The sequence below is a fragment of the Salmo salar genome, unplaced genomic scaffold (assembly GCF_905237065.1).
Source record: "Salmo salar unplaced genomic scaffold, Ssal_v3.1, whole genome shotgun sequence".
In the NCBI taxonomy this organism is placed as follows: Eukaryota; Metazoa; Chordata; class Actinopteri; order Salmoniformes; family Salmonidae; genus Salmo; species Salmo salar.
The window spans coordinates 64175-89654 of record NW_025547103.1 but is presented as its reverse complement, the minus strand read 5'-3'; the positions used below and the strand labels follow the sequence as shown (position 1 = coordinate 89654).

At 42.7% G+C, this 25480-nt stretch overlaps 1 protein-coding gene across 1 annotated transcript in view; it reads right to left on the bottom strand.

The window, feature by feature from the left end:
- Positions 1 to 385: 385 nt before the first annotated feature.
- Positions 386 to 25480, bottom strand: part of LOC123731717 (fibroblast growth factor 7) — a 39830-nt gene continuing 14735 nt past the window's right edge. The window contains exons 3-4 of the mRNA XM_045711121.1: positions 4163 to 4269; positions 386 to 3824 (exon numbers count right to left, since the gene is read on the bottom strand). Of these exons, the coding sequence (XP_045567077.1) occupies positions 3609 to 3824; positions 4163 to 4269 (323 nt within the window). The 3' untranslated portion in view covers positions 386 to 3608. The remainder of the gene's footprint in view (positions 3825 to 4162; positions 4270 to 25480) is intronic.

Here is a 25480-nt window from a genome sequence, read left to right as displayed (position 1 = left end):
TATGATGGTGGAACCCTATGCCATTCTGTATATCAGTGTCTGTGTTTAAAATAATATAACACTTAAGTTGTCAGATATTTGCTGGTTTATTATCCATATGACAGCAGCACAGCGGAGCCTTTTGATATTCCTGCCGAGTTATTCCTAGAATGTCTTGTATTTTGCCGTTCAGATATTCTCTGAATGTCTTGTATTTTGCTGTTCCTCGAATGTGTTGTTGGCAGGTGATAGGTTGTTGTTTCTCTGGTTCAAACCGAACCCTCTGCTCACACTCCTGGCCAGCGAGGATTATGGGTAGTGGCAGAATGAGGGCATGGTTTATGTCCCCAAAGATGCCGCAGCAAAACATCTTAAAAAATAAATAATTTACACTCCAAACAACCCATAATAACTCATCTTTGGTTTTTATATAAATAACACAAATAATAACTTACAACAATGGATAATAACACAAACGTTATAGGCCAGTATGGAGATTTTGCAGTTTAGTTGTAACTATGCAGACAGAGTGAATGTCTTAAAGGTTGTTAAAACATTATTTAAAAGGTCTTCCTGTAGGTAGTGAGATGACGAGTACGGTATGTGTGATGTGCTTCAGGAACATCCCAAAACAGAAGAGATTAAAGGAATGAAGTGGTTAAATGAAGCCTCTGGTATGCTGCTGCAGTTAACTTCAATTCCTTAGTGAGACCAACAATACCTTAGTAAAGCATTATGGTATCTGGCACAACATGGAATGTCTCAACAGAAAAAAAGCCTGTATATGTCCCAAATGGCACCCTATTGTCTGAGTAGTGCACTACTTTTAACCAGGGCCCATATATATAGAACAGGGTGCTAGTTGGGATATAACACTCATCTCAAAGTAAAAAAAAAAATACCATTTAACACGTCAGGTGCATAACAGAGATCAACGCTAACAATTGATATAATCATTAATTATAGTGGAGGAAGATCAAGGCATACAGTATAACATACACATTTAACACGCTGTGTGTTCTGGTCTCTCTGTACTTTAATCCAGATATCATTCCTAACTTCATCAGCATCAGCAGCGTTACATTCTTGCATTGTTAAATTTGCGTCCCACATGGTACCCTATTCCCTACATAGTGCACTACTTTTTATTACATTAAAAATACTTTATTTATCCCACAAAGTACATTATTTTATATATGTAGGAAATACAGTGCCATTTGGTACACAGTCATTATCAAACCTTAGTAAATTAATTGGGAGTCAATGAGCAGCTGTCACATCTAATTACATATGTATTTTAGTTCGTACATATATATTTATCAATATACTGTGTGTGTGTATATATATATATAGTATGCTTTGAACACTTGTACAGTGAAAAGACAAGTCCAGCTTGCTGTCTGTCTTTACATTGATCCAACCTCAAGCCAACTGAGTTTTTGCTTTGGTTGTTCTCTGCTGACAGTTCATACCTGTTAATATGTATATTGTATTGTTTTCTTATTATACTACGTTTAGTTACACTTTATTTTACAGTCTGCTTTCTACCTGCTATTTACTTACATTACATGGAAACAAATTATCATTACTCAGTTACTAGCTCTTAAACATAACATGGAAACAAATAATTATTACTCAGTTACTAGCTCTTAAACATAACCTGGAAACAAATAATTATTACTCAGTTACTAGCTCTTAAACATAACATGGAAACAAATCATTATTACTCAGTTACTAGCTCTTAAACATAACATGGAAACAAAGAATTATTACTCAGTAACTAGCTCTTAGAATGTTTGGGATGAAATGAAACATGGAGCACTACAATAGGTGCTATTTGATATCACATCATTTCCAATTTTCTTGATTGATTAAGTAGTCTATAATGAATCAATAAGGCCCGAGGGGAGTGTGGTGTATATGGCCACGGATAAGGGCTGTTAAGCACGACACAACGTGGAGTGCCTGGATACAGCCCTCAGTCGAACTATATTGGAGTGCCTGGATACAGCCCTCAGCCGAACTATATTGGCCATATACCACAAACCCCTGAGGTGCCTTATTGTTATTATAAACTGGTTACCATTGGAATTAGAGCAGTAAAATACATGTTTTGTCATACCGGTGGTATACGGTCTGATATACTACGTTTCTCAGACAATCAGCATTCAGGGCTCTAACCACCCATAATAATACAAATGATAACAAGCTGGTTTTTTTTGCAAATTCCAGGTAAATACCAACTGTATTTTATTACTTCTCCTATATTCATTACACTATTACCCATTATAATAAGGGAACTAAAACTAGTATAATAGTAAAACTATTATCAATAATAATACTTGAGTAAAGTAAGTGACTGATCAGCTTACTTTGACATTATGTTTTGACATTATGTTTTGACATTATGTTTTGACATTATGTTTTGACATTGCCTGGAGAATTCAGTCAGTAGGAACAGTTTTATTATAAATGTTCTCAAACATCCCTTTTCTAATTCCTTTCCCTGTATTGCGTTTATCCCAAAACAACCATTATGTATGCTGAAACAGAGTGCTTGACTTCATCCATATCAACGATATTGTTAGTATTATTGACCACTACCTGTTTTTTTTATATATATTTACACACACAGAGAGGTTGGAATAATACTGTGAACTTTTGAAAATCATGATAATTCCCTATTAGTGTAAGAGCTGTTTGAGAAGACTGCATGACAGTTCAGCCTGTTTTGGTGGCATGGAGTTTTGGCCTGCCTGTTGACATCGCCAATAAGAAAGAGAGTTTCAAATCTCTCTGCCAATAGCAGCTAGTTTTCAGTTTTCCCCTCCCCACACAGACCACTCACATACTGTCCTAGCTAAATTCTTGCTTGAGAAATTGCTCTTTGCTAAGAAGCAAATGTTTCTTTTTCACAATTTTTATTGAAATCAATCACAGTAAGGTACTTAATTGTTACTCAGAACAGCTGCATTGGACCTTTAACATTTGCACTCCTGAGGAGGACCGTGCATCAGTTTTACACTAAAAACCTTGGCACATGAAAGGATAAGTAACTACAGAACTTATTTACATTGTACCAGCCAGGAGAGTGGTGTTGTTGATAATGATGAGTAGTTGTATTTTCTGTGTTTCACAGCTAATATGGCGTGACTGAAGTGGTATACTGTACTGACTGGAGTTAGATTATATTAAATTATACAACAAAGATCTGCAGCTCAGCCATCACAACGTCCAAGAATCCCAACATGGGTCTCTTCATCCAGACGTCACAGCTTCAGTCCTTTCTGTTCTCAGTCTTTTCTGCTCTCTGTCCTCTCTTCTATCCTTCTTTCCTCCTCCTTCTGTCCTCTCTGCTCTCTCAGTCCTCTCTTCTATCCTTCTTACCTCCTCTTTCTGTCCTCTCCTGCTCTCCTCCTCATTCAGTCCTATTCTCCTCTCCTCCTCTTTCAGTCATCTCCTCCTCTCCTCTTTCAGTCCTCTCCTCCTTTTTCTATCCTCTCCTCTTTCAGTCATTTCCTCTTTCAGTCCTCTCCTCCTCTCCTCTTTCAGTCCTCTCCTCCTCTCCTCTTTCAGTCCTCTCCTCCTCTCAGGCTCCAGTCACCTCTTCCTTTTTCAGTCTCCTTCTCTCAGACGCCAGTCCTCTCCTCCTCTCTGCATTTCATGGGAATGAAGTGGGAGGCGACGTGTTCCCTCCTGGTCTTCTTCCCTCTCAGCGGTCTTCCCTTTTGAGACAGAGCAATGAACATCTCTTTGCCGTTTGTACTCCACTTAACAGACGAGTAAGCGTTGAAGTAGTTTTCTAGGAAAATCTCCTTGAAGTTGCAGTTCTCATTGTAGATTTTCTGTAAATAAGGACACAAAATGGGACGATATTAGGCGTGAGGAGGGTTATAAACATTTTATGCTTTTTTTTGCTTGCTTATGTTTCTCCTATTTATATATGCATCATGTTATGGGTATGCTTGTAATTGTTAAGGGCTGGGGAGTTTTTCAAGATAAAAAAGAAATGGAATGGAGCTAAGAATGGGCAAAATCCTAAAAGAAAACCTGACTCAGTCTGCTTTCCACCAGACACTGGGAGATTAATTAATCTTTCAGCAGGACAATAACCTAAAACACAATGCACTGTACAGTACATTGCAACCCTGTCCAGCAGAGAGAAGGTAGTTTAGTTAATTACCTTGCCTTGCAGCAGGCCAGTCCTGTTCATGGAGATATAGTACTGACTCTTCACTCCTTTGATAGCTAACACTCCTCCCTCAGACACCGTACGGACCTCCAGGATACCTACAGGAGACAGAGGGCAGATATATATATATATATATATATATATATATATACACACACACACACACAGTATCTCACAAAAGTGAGTACACCCCTCACATTTCTGTAAATATTTGAGTATATCTTTTCATGTGACAACACTGAAGAAATGACACTTTACTACAATGTAAAATAGTGAGTGTACAGCTTGTATAACCGTGTAAATTTGCTGTCCCCTAACTCAACACACAGCCATTAATGTCTAAACTGCTGGCAACAAAAGTGCATACACCCCTAAGTGAAAATATCCAAATTGGGCCCAATTAGCCATTTTCCCTCCCCGGTGTCATGTGACTCGTTAGTGTTACAAGGTCTCAGGTGTGAATGGGGAGCAGGTGTGTTAAATTTGGTGTCATCGCTCTCACACTCCCTCATACTGACTGGTCACTGGAAGTTCAACATGGCACCTCATGGCAAAGAACTCTCTGAGGATCTGAAAAAAAGAATTGTTGCTCTACATAAAGATGGCCTGGGCTGTAAGAAGATTGCCAAGACCCTGAAACTGAGCTGCAGCACGGTGGCCAAGACCATACAGCGGTTTAACAGGACAGGTTCCACTCAGAACAGGCCTCGCCATGGTCGACCAAAGAAGTTGAGTGCACGTGCTCAGCGTCATATCCAGAGGTTGACTTTGGGAAATAGGCGTATGAGTGCTGCCAGCATTGCTGCAGAGGTTGAAGGGGTGGAGGGTCAGTGCTCAGACCATACGCCGCACACTGCATCAAATTGGTCTGCATGGCTGTCGTCCCAGAAGGAAGCCTCTTCTAAAGATGATGCACAAGAAAGCCCGCAAACAGTTTGCTGAAGAGAAACTGTGGTCTGATGAGACCAAGATAATCTTATTTGGTTCAGATGGTGTCAAGCGTGTGTGGCGGCAATCAGGTGAGGAGTACAAAGACAAGTGTGTCTTGCCTACAGTCAAGCATGGTGGTGGGAGTGTCATGGTCTGGGGCTGCATGAGTGCTGCCGGCACTGGGGAGCTACAGTTCATTGAGGGAACCATGAATGCCAACATGTACTGTGACATACTGAAGCAGAGCATGATCCCCTCCCTTCGGAGACTGGGCTGCAGGGCAGTATTCCAACATGATAAACGACCCCAAACACCCCTCCAAGACGACCACTGCCTTGCTAAAGAAGCTGAGGGTAAAGGTGATGGACTGGCCAAGCATGTCTCCAGACCTAAACCCTATTGAGCATCTGTGGGGCATCCTCAAACGGAAGGTGGAGGAGTGCAAGGTCTCTAACATCCACCAGCTCCGTGATGTCGTCATGGAGGAGTGGAAGAGGACTCCAGTGGCAACCTGTGAAGCTCTGGTGAACTCCATGCCCAATAGGGTTAAGGCAGTGCTGGAAAATGATGGTGGCCACACAAAATATTGACACTTTGGGCCCAATTTGGATATTTTCACTTAGGGGTGTACTCACTTTTGTGAGATACTGTATATAGTATACAGTGCCGAGTGAAAGTCTACACACTCCTTGCACAGTTTTCACATTTTGCTGCCTTAAAATGAAATCTAAAAAGGGATTTATGGTGTGTAGACTTTCCCTAGGGACTGTATATACCCGTTGAGCAACAATCACAGAGGACATACTGTACCTATAAACCTAACAATCACAGGACAAATATCTAAATACTACAGAAGACTGTCAAATATATCAATACCCACAATATATACCTATCAATCACAGTACTGATATAAGAGACTACCACAGTATCTAAATATATATAATGATGTAATAATCACATGATGAGGACCATCACAGTGGACCTATCAGAGAGTCCCAGTCAGGACAGATAGGTCGCTATGGTCTCATACCTACTAATAGCCAATCCCAGTCAAGCGTTCCTCTCCTCTTCTTAGTATTCATTTTCATTAATCTAACAGGAAGGAGGTCTTAGTGGTTAATCAGTCTGCGGTTAGGTTGGTCTCTGGATGTACTGGATGTATCCAGGCAGGCCCTCCTGTCTCTTCTCTGGGTGGCCATTACATTACAGCTTCATGCCACGCCACATATGGGAGGCAGATTAGGCATGCTCCCCCGGGACTGAGAAAACAATCTACTCTCCTGCGCTTTGCACGCTACACCCCATCCTCAGCCCCAACCTCTGCCCCAGCCCCAACCCCAGCCTCAGTCTTCAGACCTATGTCTCAACTCTCTCTCTTACTCTCTGTGGGAGAGGACAAAAAAAAACATCTTGAGCTTGTTGGTTTGCTTTACGTCCATGGAGCACCGCTGAGAGGTTAACAACATCATTTAGATATCTCACGGGATACTCAGATATTGATGTGATTTAGTTGATGTGATTTATTTACAACTATTCAAATAAGTTATTAAAGTCAACTTTACACATCACAATCATTTATATGCATTTAAATATATTATAGACAGTATATGATAAACAAAACACTCTCTGTGAAACCGAACAACTGACTAGGATCGTAGACTAGATTTATCAATCTGTCAAATCTCATAAAATTACGCGTTTCTAAACCTTCATCATTTTTTTTTATGCCTGGATTTACACAAAGAACTCGTCTGGATGCTACAGCAATCAGCTCATTTCCCTGAGATACTAGATCGATGCCTAGCTTTAACAATACTTCATTTTTTTATACATGCATATGTTTGATGTTTTATTACAGGAGTAAAAATCTACAATAATATAGTGTTTTTCTTTTGAAAAGGGGACATAACAATTCATTTTCCAATTTACTGGTTCATTAAACATGAAGAACATCAGATGGTGTCTTGTATATGTCGTAGCAAAACAACTGTCAGGTCCAACCCAGGACTAATATGTTAATAAAACACAGTTGTGATAGCGAGTGAGCGGTTCCAGAGCAACGTGTGTGTGTGTGTGTGTGTGTGTGTGTGTGTCAGCCAGGCCCAGACAACAGTAATATAACTCTCAAAGTGACATTGTGTTTATCAAAAACTCTCTCTCTTCTGGTTCACCTCCCTCAGAGTTAATGATCACAGATGACCAAGCATCATTAAGGAACCAATAGAGCCCCACAGTGGAGGTGTCATAATACCCATAAAACCTAGCTGTCAAACAGGGAAATGGTTCCAATCATTTTTCCTCCATTCATTTTTCTCATAGGAAATTTTAGAAACACTTAACATAAGGGCTGTGTTTCGTGGAGGCTTACCCAGGCGTGACATTTTGATAACCATGTAAATCTCTCTCGGACAAGGTGACTTTTATCAATATATTCGGCTGTGTGTGTGTGTGTGGCTGAGAAACACCAGTACTGTGGTTTTAGCCCGTGCGTCTGTAACTGGCAGTGTTTCTAACAGCGCTGCACACTGTGTGAGATGTGTCAGAGAAACCAGACAACTAGACTCTTTAACACCAGTTCAGTGAGCAGCTCAGATCAATCATGTTAGGCAGAAACATTTTATGAAAGTAACAGACTTTACTGCAGTTGTTAAGTACATCCTCAATGCTAAAGGCATTTTAGATTATTTTATGGAGCACACACAGAGAGAGAGCGAGAGAGAGGTTATGAGCAGATGAGCTCCCACGTTTTTCAGCATGTTTTTAAAATATAGATAGATTTAGAGTTAGGCAAAGTTAGATTTTTTGGCAGGGACATACACAGGATCCTACCCTAAACAACATAACCTTCACTGCAAATCAAAACCCCAACCCTACAACCTGATTTTGGACGGAATGACCTGGAATGCTTCCTACACCCAAGGATTATTATTCCCAAACTATACAGCAAATACTCTGGGAAACAAACAGAAACCTGAAAACACTATCCAACCTGGAACTGAGTGAGTAATTCTTAGTCTGAAGCTATTTTTTACTTTCAAAAGCCAAGAAGACAAATACATTACAATGATATATTTTACTTTATAAGGACTGAAAGCTACCAAGCTTGCTAGGACAAAGAGATACAACTTCAATTAGCAGTGACATGTGAAGCGAGAGGTGTCGATGTCAGGTGGTGGGTGTAGCTGGTGCATGAAGTCAGGCGCAGGAGAGCAGAGATGAGTGAACAACGCACTTTACTTAAGCTAATAGCACAAGGTAACAATACAAATGTGCGAACAATAACGGTTGTCACAAAACACGGGTGATAACAGCACTCGGAGAAAACCAGCCGGAAACGTACCGAGCTTAACAATAAACAATCACACTGTCACGTCCTGACCAGTATAAAGGGTTATTGGTTGTTGTAGTTTGGTCAGGACGTGGCAGGGGGTATTTATTTTATGTGGTTTGGGGTTTAATGGGTGTGTATTTATGTAAGAGGGGTGTTTGATTTATGTGTTCCGGGGTTTTTGGGTAATGTTCTTGTTTTGTATTTGTATGGTTTTCTATGTTGTGTATTTCTTTGTGTTGGCCTGGTATGGCTCTCAATCAGGAACAGCTGTACATCGTTGTTGCTGATTGAGAGTCATACTTAGGTAGCCCTGTTTCACCTGTCCCTTTGTGGGAAGTTGTGTTTGCATAGCTGTGTGTTTTAGCCTGCAATCCTGTTCGTTCGATCGTTTTCTTGTTTTGTTTGTGTTAAATAAAAGTCATTATGAGCACTCAACCCGCTGCACCTGGGTCCACTACGTACGACGACCGTTACACACACACAAAGACATGGGGGAAACAGAGGGTTAAATACATGACCAGTAATTGGGAAATGAAAACCAGGTGTGTGGGAAACAAAGACAAAACCAATGGAAAATGAAAAGTGGATCGACGATGGCTAGAAGACCGGCGACGTTGACCGTCGAGCGCCGCCCGAACAAGGAGAGGAACCGACTTCGGCGGAAGTCGTGACAGTACCCCCCCCCCTTGACAGCCGCGCGCCGACGCCGGCCTCGGGGACGACCCGGAGGCCGAGGCGCAGGGCGATCCGGACAGAGATGGTGGAACTCCCACAGCATTAAAGGGTGCAACACGACCTCCACCGGAACCCAGCATCTCTCCTCTGGACCGTACCCCTCCCAATCCACAAGGTACTGAAGGCCCCTTGCCCGACGCCGGGAGTGCAGTATAGATCGGACTGAATACGCCGGGGCCCCCTCGATTGTCCAGAGGGGGCGGAGGAACCTCCCTCACAGACTCCTGGAGCGGACCAGCTACCACCGGCCTGAGGAGAGACGCATGGAACGAGGGGTTAATACGGTAATCGGGGGGAAGCTGTAACCTGTAACATACCTCGTTCAGTCTCCTCAGGACTTTAAATGGCCCCACAAACTGTGGACCCAGCTTCCGACAGGGCAGGCGGAGGGGCAGGTTTTGGGTTGAGTGCCAGACCAGGTCCCCCGATGCGAACACTGGGGCCTCACTGCGGTGACGGTCTGCGCTGGATTTCTGGCGCAGCACGGCCAACTGAAGGTGAACATGAGCGGCGTCCCATGTCTCCTGTGCGCGCCTGAACCAGTCGTCCACCGCAGGAGCCTCGATCTGGCTCTGATGCCAAGGCGCCAGAACCGGCTGGTAGCCCAGTACGCACTGAAAGGGGGAGAGGTTAGTGGAGGAGTGGCGCAGTGAGTTCTGGGCCATCTCTGCCCAGGGCACGAACGCCGCCGACTCCCCCGGCCGGTCCTGGCAATAAGACCTCAGAAACCTACCCACATCCTGGTTCACTCTCTCCACCTGCCCGTTACTCTTGCTGACCGAGACCCCCAGACATTCCATGAACACCCTCCAGACCCTCGACGTGAACTGGGGACCCCGATCAGACACTATATCCTCAGGCACCCCGTAGTGCCGGAAGACGTGTGTAAACAAGGCCTGTAGTCTGTAGGGCCGTAGGGAGACCGGGCAAAGGGAGGAGACTACAGGACTTAGAAAAACGATCCCCAACGACCAGGATCGTGGTGTTACGCTGTGAGGGAGGAAGATCGGTCAGGAAATCCACCGACAGGTGCGACCACGGCCGTTGTGGAACGGGTAAGGGTTGTAACTTACCTCTGGGCAGGTGCCTAGGAGCCTTGCACTGGGCGCACACCGAGCAGGAGGAAACATAAACCCTCACATCCTTAGCCAAAGTGGGCCACCAGTACTTCCCACTAAGACAGCGCACCGTCCGACCGATACCAGGATGACCAGAGGAGGGTGACGTGTGGGTCCAATAGATCAGCCGGTCACGGACAGCAGACGTACAGACGCCCAGCTGGACACTGGAGGGGAGCGGGCTCTGTACGTAACACCTGCTCAATGTCCGCGTCCAGCTCCCACACGACCGGCGCTACCAGGCAGGAGGCCGGGAGTATGCGAGTATGATCCATGAGCCGCTCCTCTGTGTCATACAGCCAGGACAGTGCGTCTGCCTTCACATTTTGGGAACCTGGTCTGTAGGACAGGGTAAACACAAAATGGGTAAAGAACATGGCCCACCTTGCCTGACGAGGGTTCAGTCTCCTTGCTGCCCGGATGTACTCCAGGTTGCGGTGGTCAGTCCAGATGAGAAAAGGGTGTTTAGCCCCCTCAAGCCAATGTCTCCACGCCTTCAAGGCTTTCACCACAGCCAACAACTCCCGGTCCCCCACATCATAGTTCCGCTCCGCTGGGCTGAGCTTCTTCGAGAAGAAGGCACAGGGGCGGAGCTTCGGTTGTGTGCCCGAGCGCTGAGAGAGCACGGCTCCTATCCCAGCCTCGGACGCCTCCACTTCCACTATGAACGCCAAAGAAGGATCCGGATGGGCCAGCACGGGAGCCGAGGTTAACAGAGCCCTTAGGTGACAAAAAGCCCTGTCTGCCTCAGCTGACCACTGCAAAAGTACAGGACCCCCCTTCAGCAATGAGGTAATGGGAGCCGCCACCTGGCCAAAACCCCAGATAAACCTCCGGTAGTAATTGGCAAACCCTAAAAACTGCTGCACCTCCTTTACCGTGGTGGGAGTCGGCCAATTACGCACGGCTGAAATGCGGTCACTCTCGGTCACCCCTGAGGTGGAAATGCGGTACCCTAGGAAGGAGACTGGAAGAACAGGCTGGAAGAACAGGCATTTCTCAGCCTTGACATACAGGTCATGCTCCAACAATCGTCCAAGCACCCTGTGCACCAGGGACACATGCTCGGCGCGTGTAGCGGAGTATATCAGAATGTCATCAATATACACCACTACACCCTGTCCGTGCAGGTCCCTGAAAATCTCGTCTACAAAGGCTTGGAAAACTGATGGAGCATTCATCAACCCGTACGGCATGACGAGGTACTCATAGTGCCCTGAGGTGGTACTGAACGCCGTCTTCCACTCAAAACCAATGGAAAATTAAAAGTGGATCGACGATGGCTAGAAGACCGGCGACGTTGACCGTCGAGCGCCGCCCGAACAAGGAGAGGAACCGACTTCGGCGGAAGTCGTGACAGTCGAAGCCTTTGAGCCAAACAAATGGTTCAAAGGCTTCGAAAGGCTACCCCACCCAAACCCAGAGGCCTTGAAAATAAATCTGCCTCCAGAAATAAAAGCTTCTCCCAAGTGGGTGTGACACCTACACCCGTTGCCTGCTGAACTGCTGCTTGGATTCCACCTGGCGATTTGTTCACCGTCTGCCATGTTGTCTCCCCCTGTCTGGTACAGGTACCCTCTCTCCAGAGCTTTCACTCGACCCCAGCACACAGGCACTGTTGGGGCGAGTGACTCTGAACTTACAATGGCTAGCCAAAAGTTGTTATATTTTTTTTTCAATTTAAAGTTTTATTAAGTTTTCTTGTTTTTCAATCAACCAACAAAACACATTCCACATTCACAGATGTGACAGACTTGAAAAAATAGATAATAATAATAATATTTATATATAAAAAATATATTATAATAATGAAAAAAAATAAAAAATATATATATATATATATATATATATATATACACACACACAGTGGGGGAAAAAAGTATTTGATCCCCTGCTGATTTTGTACGTTTGCCCACTTACAAAGAAATGATCAGTCTATAATTTTAATAGTAGGTTTATTTGAACAGTGAGAGACAGAACAACAACAAAAAATCCAGAAAAACGCATGTCAAAAATGTTTAAAATGATTTGCATTTTAATGAGGGAAATAAGTATTTCGGGAACGGGTCCTCTTGCTCCTGGCTAATGGCACTAGCCTTTTCTGAATATAGCTGCTTCTTGGAGGCTTTTTCCGTCGCTAATGCTCGAGTCCGGGTAAAAATGTCACCTGTAATGTCGCATTTTGTAGCCGCCATTACTTTTTTGACTAAAGCTAAAGGAGTTTAAACTTGAAGTGGAGGTAAGATTAGGAATTGGAAACTATTTGTGCGGAGCTCTTAGTTCATGCGGCCATCTCGTTCAAGGGTCACGTGATCCCGTTGTTATACATTTAAAAAAATTATTGTGCATTTTGCTATTTCGCTATTTGCCTCATGACTCCTGCATGCTTTGTTGACTACAAACTTTCTTTACCCAACCGTGGGACAGACTGTTTGTTCCCACACTCGGGACTCTGACTCTCTATTGGTTACACAGACTGTTGGCCTCCCATCCCATTCTAACCACCTCTCGCTGGCTTTGTATTCATGTTAGCTGATGAAATTGCTGTACAATATGATCTTGTTGCCATCTGATGTCATAAATCAGCACTGCAGAGCTCTCCCTGTCCTATGCCGTGCCTTGATTGTATTACTGTTGATGTTATCTGGAAATGTGCATGTACACCCTGGCCCATCTACAGTTGCTAGCCCCAATTCTGACTTGTGCTCTGATATCTTCTTCACTGATTTCTGCTCTCGTAAAAGCCTGGGTTTTCTGCACGTTAACACTAGAAGCTTATTACCTAAAATGGATCAATTGAAAGTGTGGGTTCACAGCTCCAATCCAGATCTGTTGGTCATTACTGAGATGTGGTTAAGGAAGAGTGTTTTGAATACTGATGTCAACCTTTCTGGTTGTAATCTTTTTGGGCAAGACAGATCTTCCAAAGGTGGGGGAGTGGCAATCTTTACCAAGGATCACCTTCAGTGCTTGGTTGTCTGTACCAAGTCTGTCCCCAAACAATTTGATTTGCTGGTTTTAAGTATTAAACTTTCAAATAGCTCTTTGTTGACTGTTGCTGGGTGCTATCGTCCTCAATCAACACTGTACCCTACCTGCCCTAAGCTCTCTCCTGGCCCCTTACACTAAGTCTGAATTTGTCCTGCTAGGTGACCTAAACTGGGACATGCTTAAACCACCTGACCAAGTCCTAAAGCAATGGGACTCCCTAAATCTTTCTCAGATTATTACCAATCCCACAAGGTATGACTCCAAACACCCAGAAAAGGCTACTCTTCTTGATGTTATCCTCACAAATAATCCTGATAAATATCTGCCTGGTGTTTTCTGTAATGACCTTAGTGATCACTGTTTTACAGCCTGTGTTCGTAATGGCTGCTCAGTGAAACGACCTGTCCTGATTTGTCAAAGACACTTGCTGAAAAACTTTAATGAGCAAGCCTTCCTTCATGAACTGGCCTTTGTAAAATGGTGTAGAATCAGCTTGATCCCCTCTGTCGAAGACGCTTGGACCTTCTTTTTTGATATTTTCAGTGGTATTGTCAACAAACACACCTCCATAAAGAAAATGAGAATTAAAAACAGGTTCAGCCCCTGGTTCGACCGTGATTTTGCAGTTACTCCATCTCAAGAATTGCATTTGGCGAAAGGCTCGGCACACGCATACTCAGGCTGGCTGTCACACTCTGATCTGTTTCACCTGTCCTTGTACTTGTCTCCACCCCCTCCAGGTGTCACCCATCTTCCCGATTATACCCTAGGTATATAAACCTGTTTTCTGTCTGTCTGTGCCAGTTTATCTTATGTTCCAAGTCAACCAGAGTGTTTTTCCCGTGCACCTGCCTTTTCTATTCTCTTTTGCTAGTCCTCCCGGTTTTGACCCTTGCCTATTTTCTGGACTCTGTACCCGCATGCCTGACCATTCTGCCTGCCCTGACCTCGAGCCTGCCTGCCACACTGTACCTCCTGGACTCTGAACTGGTTTGGACCTTTTGCCTGTCCACTACCATTCTCTTGCCTACCGTTTTGGATTACTAATAAATATCAAAGACACAAACCATCTGCCTCCCTTGTCTGCATCTGGGTCTCTCCTTGTGCCCTTATACTGACTGTCTCTCGTTCAGGCAAATGAGAAATAAATGCACTCAGGCTATCCGGAAGGCCAAAGTTAGTTACTTTAAGGAGCAGTTCTCTCTCTGTGGGTCTAACCCCAAGACGTTTTGGAAACGGTTAAAGACCTGGAGAATAAACACTCCTCCTCACAGCTGCCCATGTCCCTTAAAGTTAATGATGTGGTTGTTACTGACAAGAAGCACATGGGTGAGCTCTTTAATCACCACTCCTATTTGACTCAGCCATGCTTCCTTGCCCGTCCAACATTTCCTAATCTCCCACCCCTTCTAATGTGAGTATCCCAGATTCTTCTCCCTCTTTTTTCCCCTGCCCCACAACAAAGTTTCTCCCTGCAGGCAGTCACTGAGTCCAAGGTGCTAAAGGAGCTCCTGAAACTTGACCCCAAATAACCATCTGAGAGAGAGTAACAGACAGACAGACAGACAGACAGAGAGTGACAGACAGAGAGAGAGTGACAGACAGAGAGAGAGTGACAGACAGACAGACAGACAGACAGACAGACAGACAGACAGACAGACAGACAGACAGACAGACAGACAGACAGACAGACAGACAGACAGACAGACAGACAGACAGACAGACAGACAGACAGACAGACAGACAGAGTGACAGAGTGACAGACAGAGAGAGAGTAACAGACAGAGACAGACAGAGAGAGAGTAACAGACAGACAGACAGACAGACAGACAGACAGACAGACAGACAGACAGACAGACAGACAGACAGACAGACAGACAGAGTAACAGACAGACAGAGAGAGAGTAACAGACAGAGTAACAGACAGACAGAGAGAGAGTAACAGACAGACAGACAGACAGACAGACAGACAGACAGACAGAGTAACAGACAGACAGACAGAGAGAGAGTGACAGACAGACAGACAGGGTGACAGACAGACAGACAGACAGAGCGAGAGTGACAGACAGACAGACAGACAGACAGGGTGACAGACAGACAGAGCGAGAGTGACAGACAGACAGACAGACAGACAGAGAGTGACAGACAGAGCGAGAGTGACAGACAGACGACCGAGAGTGACAGACAGAGTGACAGACAGACAGAGAGTGACAGACAGAGAGAGAGTGACAGACAGAGAGAGAGTAACAGACAGACAGAGAGTAACAGACAGACAGAGAGTAACAGACAGAGAGAGAGTAACAGACAGACAGAGACAGACAGAGAGAGAGTAATAGACAGACAGAGAGTAACAGACAGAGAGAGAGTAACAGACAGACAGAGAGTAACAGACAGAGAGAGAGTAACAGACAGAGAGAGAGTAACAGACAGACAGACAGACAGACAGACAGACAGACAGACAGACAGACAGACAGACAGACAGACAGACAGACAGACAGACAGACAGACAGACAGACAGACAGACAGACAGACAGACAGACAGACAGACAGACAGAGAGAGAGTAACAGACAGACAGAGAGAGAGTAACAGACAGACAGAGAGAGAGTAACAGACAGACAGAGAGAGAGTAACAGACAGACAGAGAGAGAGTAACAGACAGACAGAGAGTAACAGACAGACAGACAGACAGACAGACAGACAGACAGACAGAGAGTGACAGACAGAGCGAGAGTGACAGACAGACAGACAGAGAGTGACAGACAGAGCGAGAGTGACAGACAGACAGACAGAGAGTGACAGACAGACAGACAGAGAGTGACAGACAGACAGACAGACAGACAGAGAGTGACAGACAGACAGAGTGACAGACAGACAGAGAGAGAGTAACAGATAGAGACAGACAGAGAGAGAGTAACAGACAGACAGAGAGTAACAGACAGAGAGAGAGTAACAGACAGACAGAGACAGACAGAGTAATAGACAGAGAGAGAGTAACAGACAGACAGAGACAGACAGAGACAGAGTAATAGACAGACAGAGACAGAGTAATAGACAGACAGAGAGTAACAGACAGAGAGAGAGTAACAGACAGACAGACAGACAGACAGACAGACAGAGAGTAACAGACAGACAGAGAGTAACAGACAGAGAGAGAGTAACAGACAGACAGACAGACAGACAGAGAGTAACAGACAGACAGAGAGTAACAGACAGACAGACAGACAGAGAGTAACAGACAGACAGAGAGTAACAGACAGACAGACAGACAGAAACAGACAGACAGAGAGTAACAGACAGACAGAGAGTAATAGACAGACAGAGAGTAACAGACAGAGAGAGAGTGACAGACAGACAGACAGACAGACAGACAGACAGACAGACAGACAGACAGACAGACAGACAGACAGAGAGTAACAGACAGACAGACAGACAGACAGAGAGTAACAGACAGACAGTAACAGACAGACAGAGAGAGAGTAACAGACAGACAGAGAGAGAGTAACAGACAGACAGAGAGAGAGTGACAGACAGACAGAGAGAGAGTAACAGACAGACAGAGAGTAACAGACAGACAGAGAGTAACAGACAGACAAACAGACAGACAGACAGACAGACAGACAGACAGACAGACAGACAGAGAGTAACAGACAGACAGAGAGTAATAGACAGACAGAGAGTAACAGACAGAGAGAGAGTAACAGACAGACAGACAGACAGAGAGTAACAGACAGACAGAGAGTAACAGACAGACAGAGAGTAACAGACAGACAGAGAGTAACAGACAGACAGAGAGTGACAGACAGACAGAGAGTGACAGACAGACAGAGAGAGTAACAGACAGACAGAGAGTAACAGACAGACAGAGAGTAACAGACAGACAGAGAGTAACAGACAGACAGAGAGTAACAGACAGACAGAGAGTAACAGACAGACAGAGAGTAACAGACAGAGAGAGAGTAACAGACAGACAGACAGACAGACAGAGAGTAACAGACAGACAGACAGACAGAGAGTAACAGACAGACAGAGAGTAACAGACAGACAGACAGAGAGTAACAGACAGACAGACAGAGAGTAACAGACAGACAGACAGACAGACAGACAGACAGACAGAGAGTAACAGACAGACAGACAGAGAGTAACAGACAGGCAGTTGTCATGCTTTGATGTGTGTGTAGCAGCTTCATGGACATAGACACTCAGATTAAGTGCTGAGCTCTTTGAGCCACAGCTATTTGTCAGATCAAAATTAATGCCAATATCTCAATGTCAGGGAGATAGAACTGCAGTGGAGCGGAGAGGGGGAGGGAGTGGGAGAGAGAGAACCGCTGTAACAGTCAGACTCAGAGAGCTAGACCACTGCCAAACCCTAACGTGAGAAACTTTACTAAACATTTTGGGTAAATGATGAATCATGTATTGAAGCCAATGGTACAGTTGTGGGAAGGTTGTAGTTTCTCAATCCCTTCTTCTCAATGCAACCCTCACTGGTTAATATCTCCCATGGGAAGCAGTAGATGCGTCAGCCCTCACTGGTTAATATCTCCCATGGGAAGCAGTAGATGATTCAGCCCTCACTAGTTAATATCTCCCATGGGAAGCAGTAGAAGATTCAGCCCTCACTGGTTAATATCTCCCATGGGAAGCAGTAGATGATCCAACCCTCACTGGTTAATATCTCCCATGGGAAGCCGTAGATGATTCAGCCCTCACTGGTTAATATCTCCCATGGGAAGCAGTAGATGATTCAGCCCTCACTGGTTAATAACTCCCATGGGAAGCAGGAGATGATTCAGCCCTCACTGGTTAATATCTCCCATGGGAAGCAGGAGAAGATTCAGCCCTCACTGGTTAATATCTCCCATGGGAAGCAGGAGATGATCCAACCCTCACTGGTTAATATCTCCCATGGGAAGCAGGAGATGATCCAACCCTCACTGGTTAATATCTCCCATGGGAAGCAGTAGATGATTCAACCCTCACTGGTTAATATCTCCCATGGGAAGCAGGAGATGATCCAACCCTCACTGGTTAATATCTCCCATGGGAAGCAGGAGATGATCCAACCCTCACTGGTTAATATCTCCCATGGGAAGCAGTAGATGATTCAGCCCTCACTGGTTAATATCTCCCATGGGAAGCAGTAGATGATTCAGCCCTCACTGGTTAATATCTCCCATGGGAAGCAGTAGATGATTCAACCCTCACTGGTTAATATCTCCCATGGGAAGCAGGAGATGATTCAGCCCTCACTGGTTAATAACTCCCATGGGAAGCAGGAGATGATTCAGCCCTCACTGGTTAATATCTCCCATGGGAAGCAGGAGATGATTCAGCCCTCACTGGTTAATATCTCCCATGGGAAGCAGTAGATGATTCAGCCCTCACTGGTTAATATCTCCCATGGGAAGCAGGAGATGATTCAGCCCTCAATGGTTAATATCTCCCATGGGAAGCAGTAGATGATTCAGCCCTCACTGGTTAATATCTCCCATGGGAAGCAGTAGATGATCCAACCCTCACTGGTTAATATCTCCCATGGGAAGCAGGAGATGATTCAGCCCTCACTGGTTAATATCTCCCATGGGAAGCAGGAGATGATTCAGCCCTCAATGGTTAATATCTCCCATGGGAAGCAGGAGATGATTCAGCCGAGAGCTATAAAACAGCTGAGAGCTATAAAGCAGCTGAGCTGAGAGCAATAAAGCAGCTGAGAGCTATAAAGCAGCTGAGAGCTATAAAGCAGCTGAGCTGAGAGCTATAAAACAGCTGAGCTGAGAGCTATAAAACAGCTGAGCTGAGAGCTATAAAGCAGCTGAGAGCTATAAAGCAGCTGAGCTGAGAGCTATAAAGCAGCTGGGAGCTATAAAGCAGCTGAGAGCTATAAAGCAGCTGAGAGCTATAAAGCAGCTGAGCTGAGAGCTATAAAACAGCTGAGAGCTATAAAGCAGCTGAGAGCTATAAAGCAGCTGAAAGCTGTAAAGCAGCTGAGAGCTATAAAGCAGCTGAAAGCTATAAAGCAGCTGAGAGCTATAAAAACAGGTGAGAGCTATAAAGCAGCTGAGAGCTGTAAAAACAGGTGAGAGCTATAAAGCAGCTGAGCTGAGAGCTATAAAGCAGCTGAGAGCTATAAAGCAGCTGAGAGCTATAAAGCAGCTGAGAGCTATAAAGCAGCTGAGCGCTATAAAGCAGCTGAGCTGAGAGCTATAAAGCATCTGAGAGCTATAAAGCAGCTGAGAGCTAAAAAGCAACTGAGCTGAGAGCTATAAAGCAGCTGAGCTGAGAGCTATAAAGCAGCTGAGAGCTATAAAGCAGCTGAGAGCTATAAAAACAGGTGAGAGCTATAAAGCAGCTGAGCTGAGAGCTATAAAGCAGCTGAGAGCTATAAAGCAGTTGAGAGCTATAAAGCAGCTGAGCTGAGAGCTATAAAGCAGCTGAGCTGAGAGCTATGAAGCAGCTGAGAGCTATAAAGCAGCTGAGCTGAGAGCTATAAAGCAGCTGAGCTGAGAGCTATGAAGCAGCTGAGAGCTATAAAGCAGCTGAGAGCTATAAAGCAGCTGAGAGCTATAAAGCAGCTGAGAGCTCTGGTCACAAAGAGACAGAACAGAGTTGATACACCACTCTATTACTGCTCTGTCTCAGACAGTGTTTAGTGGACGCAGCGAGACCGAAGTGGTGCACACACTCACACACATACACTTGAACAGATTTCCCTCCTTCCCTCCCTGGCTCAACCCAGCCAGCCCCCAGCTAAGTCAACTCATTGTGTGTGATCCCTATTCTAATTCTGTCTTCCCTGGATCCAGGCTGGATCCACACTGCGTTGCTTATTAAGGATGTAATGAAGCTCTGACTGAGGAACAACAGAGTCTGGTCCAACAGGAATACACATCATGACAAACCAGCAGAGACAGACTGTTGTTGCATTGTCAGCTCTACCACAGTTTGACATTAATCAAATAAAAACACAGCCTTCCCTGTAGCTCAGTTGGTAGAGCATGGTGTTTGCAACGCCAGGGTTGTGGGTTCGAATCCCACGGGGGGCCAGCACATTAAAAAAAAGTGTATGAAGTGAAATGTATGCATTCACTACTGTAGTCGCTCTGGATAAGAGCGTCTGCTAAATGACTAAAATGTAAAAATGTAAGGAAGGGACATATCGTTTTAGTAATTTGTCAACAAAATTGTGAACTTCTATCATCCTGAAATAAAGAAGGAATTTCTTCTACATGGGTTGTACAGTATTTAGCTCAGATGTTGGTCGAACAACTTTCATCCTATTGCTCTGTTTAAGGGTTGTAAATCTGAAAGCTCATCTCACTGAATAAGAAGCCTGTAGGATAAAGGCTGTACCACTCTTGAGTGTATGGATGTTTATTAGGAACCTGCATCACAGCTGAGTGTATGGATGTTTATTAGGAACCTGCATCACAGCTGAGTGTGTGGATATTTATTACCTGCATCACAGCTGAGTGTGTGGATGTTTATTAGGAACCTGCATCACAGCTGAGTGTGTGGATGTTTATTAGGAACCTGCATCACAGCTGAGTGTATGGATGTTTATTAGGAACCTGCATCACAGCTGAGTGTGTGGATGTTTATTAGGAACCTGCATCACAGCTGAGTGTGTGGATGTTTATTAGGAACCTGCATCACAGCTGAGTGTGTGGATATTTATTACCTGCATCACAGCTGAGTGTGTGGATGTTTATTAGGAACCTGCATCACAACTGAGTGTGTGGATGTTTATTAGGAACCTGCATCACAGCTGAGTGTGTGGATATTTATTACCTGCATCACAGCTGAGTGTGTGGATGTTTATTAGGAACCTGCATCACAACTGAGTGTGTGGATGTTTATTAGGAACCTGCATCACAGCTGAGTGTGTGGATGTTTATTAGGAACCTGCATCACAGCTGAGTGTGTGGATATTTATTACCTGCATCACAGCTGAGTGTGTGGATGTTTATTAGGAACCTGCATCACAGCTGAGTGTGTGGATGTTTATTAGGAACCTGCATCACAGCTGAGTGTGTGGATATTTATTACCTGCATCACAGCTGAGTGTGTGGATGTTTATTAGGAACCTGCATCACAACTGAGTGTGTGGATGTTTATTAGGAACCTGCATCACAGCTGAGTGTGTGGATATTTATTACCTGCATCACAGCTGAGTGTGTGGATATTTATTACCTGCATCACAGCTGAGTGTGTGGATGTTTATTAGGAACCTGCATCACAACTGAGTGTGTGGATGTTTATTAGGAACCTGCATCACAGCTGAGTGTGTGGATATTTATTACCTGCATCACAGCTGAGTGTGTGGATGTTTATTACCTGCATCACAGCTGAGTGTGTGGATGTTTATTAGGAACCTGGATCTCTTCTCTACTCTGGTGTTTCTAATCTTTTCTAAGGGTTTGTAAGTCGATGTGTGTCTTGTTACAGTCACAGGCATCTGATGGTTTATGGTGCGTAACGCTGAGGATGCGTCTCAGGTCAGAGCTGACTGCTGAGGTTATTCAGGGAGACACACGGAGGCTGACACTGACTGATAGAACAGGGCCATATCTCTTATACTGTTATACTGTTATAATAGGGTCACAATATATTTGTAATACTAACAGCGTCGCAATACCATATACCGTACAGTATATTCTATTGTAATAACAGGGTAACAATAGTATTATCTGGTATATTGATATAACAGGGTAACAAATCAACGATACTGTTGTATATCTGTAATACTGTGTTATAACATGGTAACAAATCAACGATACTGTTGTATATTGGTTATACTGCGTTATAACAGGGTAACAAATCAACGATACTGTTGTATATTGGTTATACTGTGTTATAACATGGTAACAAATCAATGATACTGTTGTATATTGGTTATACTGTGTTATAACATGGTAACAAATCAATGATACTGTTGTATATTGGTTATACTGTGTTATAACATGGTAACAAATCAATGATACTGTTGTATATTGGTTATACTGTGTTATAACTGGGTAACAAATCAACGATTCTGTTGTATATTGGTTATACTGTGTTATAACATGGTAACAAATCAATGATACTGTTGTATATTGGTTATACTGTGATATAACATGGCAACAAATCAATAATACTGTTGTATGTTGGTTATGTGTTATAACATGGTAACAAATCAATGATACTGTTGTATATTGGTTATACTGTGTTATAACATGGTAACAAATCAATGATACTGTTGTATATTGGTTATACTGTGTTATAACATGGTAACAAATCAATGATACTGTTGTATATTGGTTATACTGTGTTATAACATGGTAACAAATCAATGATACTGTTGTATATTGGTTATACTGTGTTATAACATGGTAACAAATCAACGATACTGTTGTATATTGGTTATACTGTGATATAACATGGTAACAAATCAATGATACTGTTGTATATTGGTTATACTGTGTTATAACATGGTAACAAATCAATAATACTGTTGTATATTGGTTATACTGTGTTATAACAGGGTAACAAATCAATAATACTGTTGTATATTGGTTATACTGTGTTATAACTGGGTAACAAATCAACGATTCTGTTGTATATTGGTTATACTGTGTTATAACATGGTAACAAATCAACGATACTGTTGTATATTGGTTATACTGTGATATAACATGGCAACAAATCAATAATACTGTTGTATGTTGGTTATGTGTTATAACATGGTAACAAATCAATGATACTGTTGTATATTGGTTATACTGTGTTATAACATGGTAACAAATCAATGATACTGTTGTATATTGGTTATACTGTGTTATAACATGGTAACAAATCAATGATACTGTTGTATATTGGTTATACTGTGTTATAACATGGTAACAAATCAACGATACTGTTGTATATTGGTTATACTGTGATATAACATGGTAACAAATCAATGATACTGTTGTATATTGGTTATACTGTGTTATAACATGGTAACAAATCAATAATACTGTTGTATATTGGTTATACTGTGTTATAACAGGGTAACAAATCAATAATACTGTTGTATATTGGTTATACTGTGTTATAACATGGTAACAAATCAACGATATTGTTGTATATTGGTTATACTGTGTTATAACATGGTAACAAATCAACGATACTGTTGTATATTGGTTATACTGTGTTATAACATGGTAACAAATCAACGATACTGTTGTATATTGGTTATACTGTGTTATAACATGGTAACAAATCAACGATACTGTTGTATATTGGTTATACTGTGTTATAACATGGTAACAAATCAACGATACTGTTGTATATTGGTTATACTGTGTTATAACATGGTAACAAATCAATGATATTGTTGTATATTGGTTATACTGTGTTATAACTGGGTAACGATACTAGTATATAGTCTGTTGTACTGTATTATAACAGGATAACAATACTATTATATAGTCTATCTGTTGTACTTGATTATAACAGGGTAACAATACTATTATATAGTCTATCTGTTGTACTGGATTAGAACAGGGTAACGGTACTATTATACAGTCTGTTGTACTGTATTATAACAGGGTAACAATACTATTATGTAGTATATCTGTTGTACTTGATTATACCAGGGTAACAATACTATTATATAGTCTATCTGTTGTACTGGATTAGAACAGGGTAACGGTACTATTATATAGTCTGTTGTACTGTATTATAACAGGGTAACAATACTATTATGTAGTATATCTGTTGTACTTGATTATACCAGGGTAACAATACTATTATGTAGTATATCTGTTGTACTGGATTATAACAGGGAAACAATACTATTATGTAGTATATCTGTTGTACTGGATTATAACAGGGAAACAATACTATTATGTAGTATATCTGTTGTACTGGATTATAACAGGGTAACAATACTATTATGTAGTATATCTGTTGTACTTGATTTTACCAGGGTAACAATACTATTATGTAGTATATCTGTTGTACTGGATTATAACAGGGGTAACAATACTATTATGTAGTATATCTGTTGTACTTGATTATACCAGGGTAACAATACTATTATGTAGTATATCTGTTGTACTGGATTATAACAGGGAAACAATACTATTATGTAGTATATCTGTTGTACTGGATTATAACAGGGAAACAATACTATTATGTAGTATATCTGTTGTACTGGATTATAACAGGGTAACAATACTATTATGTAGTATATCTGTTGTACTTGATTTTACCAGGGTAACAATACTATTATGTAGTATATCTGTTGTACTGGATTATAACAGGGTAACAATACTATTATGTAGTATATCTGTTGTACTTGATTTTACCAGGGTAACAATACTATTATGTAGTATATCTGTTGTACTGGATTATAACAGGGTAACAATACTATTATGTAGTATATCTGTTGTACTGGATTAAAACAGGGAAACAATGCTATTATATAGTCTATCTGTTGTACTGGATTATAACAGGGAAACAATGCTATTATATAGTCTATCTGTTGTACTGGGGCAACAGACACAATACACTCACCAGCAAACTGTCTGGCGGGTTTAAGAGTGTTCCCATATGTTTTTGAATAGCCTACAGCAGGGTTAGGCAACTACATTCAGCCGCAGGCCGATTTTTATCGGAGCGGATGGTCAGTGGGCCAGAACATAACTTTAATAATTTGTACACTACAAATTGACCACAATTAAGTCCAAAAGAGATTGTATTTGAAAATAATAATACTTTCATACGTTGAATACATTGAGACAAGATCACATACATCTCTTTTTTACATTTGTGGGAATAGTTGGGAACAGATTTCCTAAATTAAACAAATTTAAAATGTACTAAAAACTTTGGGTGGGCCAAAAGAAATGGTTTAAACTGGCTCTTGCAGACTCCTGGAATACAGTTACAAATGATTTCCTTAAAACCAGATCCAGTAAAACATGCTCTGCTGTCTATGAAGACCCTTATTCAGTGTTTTCACTACAAGCCAACAGTCCTCTACTAGTGTCATATGTTAGTGATTCAGATTAGTATGCTCTGCCAATGGCTTTGTCTGAAATCTGGTTTGCCTACTACTTACTTAAACTGCATACTGTGTACTAATCATATAAACTCAGCAAAAATAGAAACAATGTTATAATGAATAATGTTTCCCTGAACAAAGAGGGGGGGGGTCAAAATCAAAAGTAACAGTC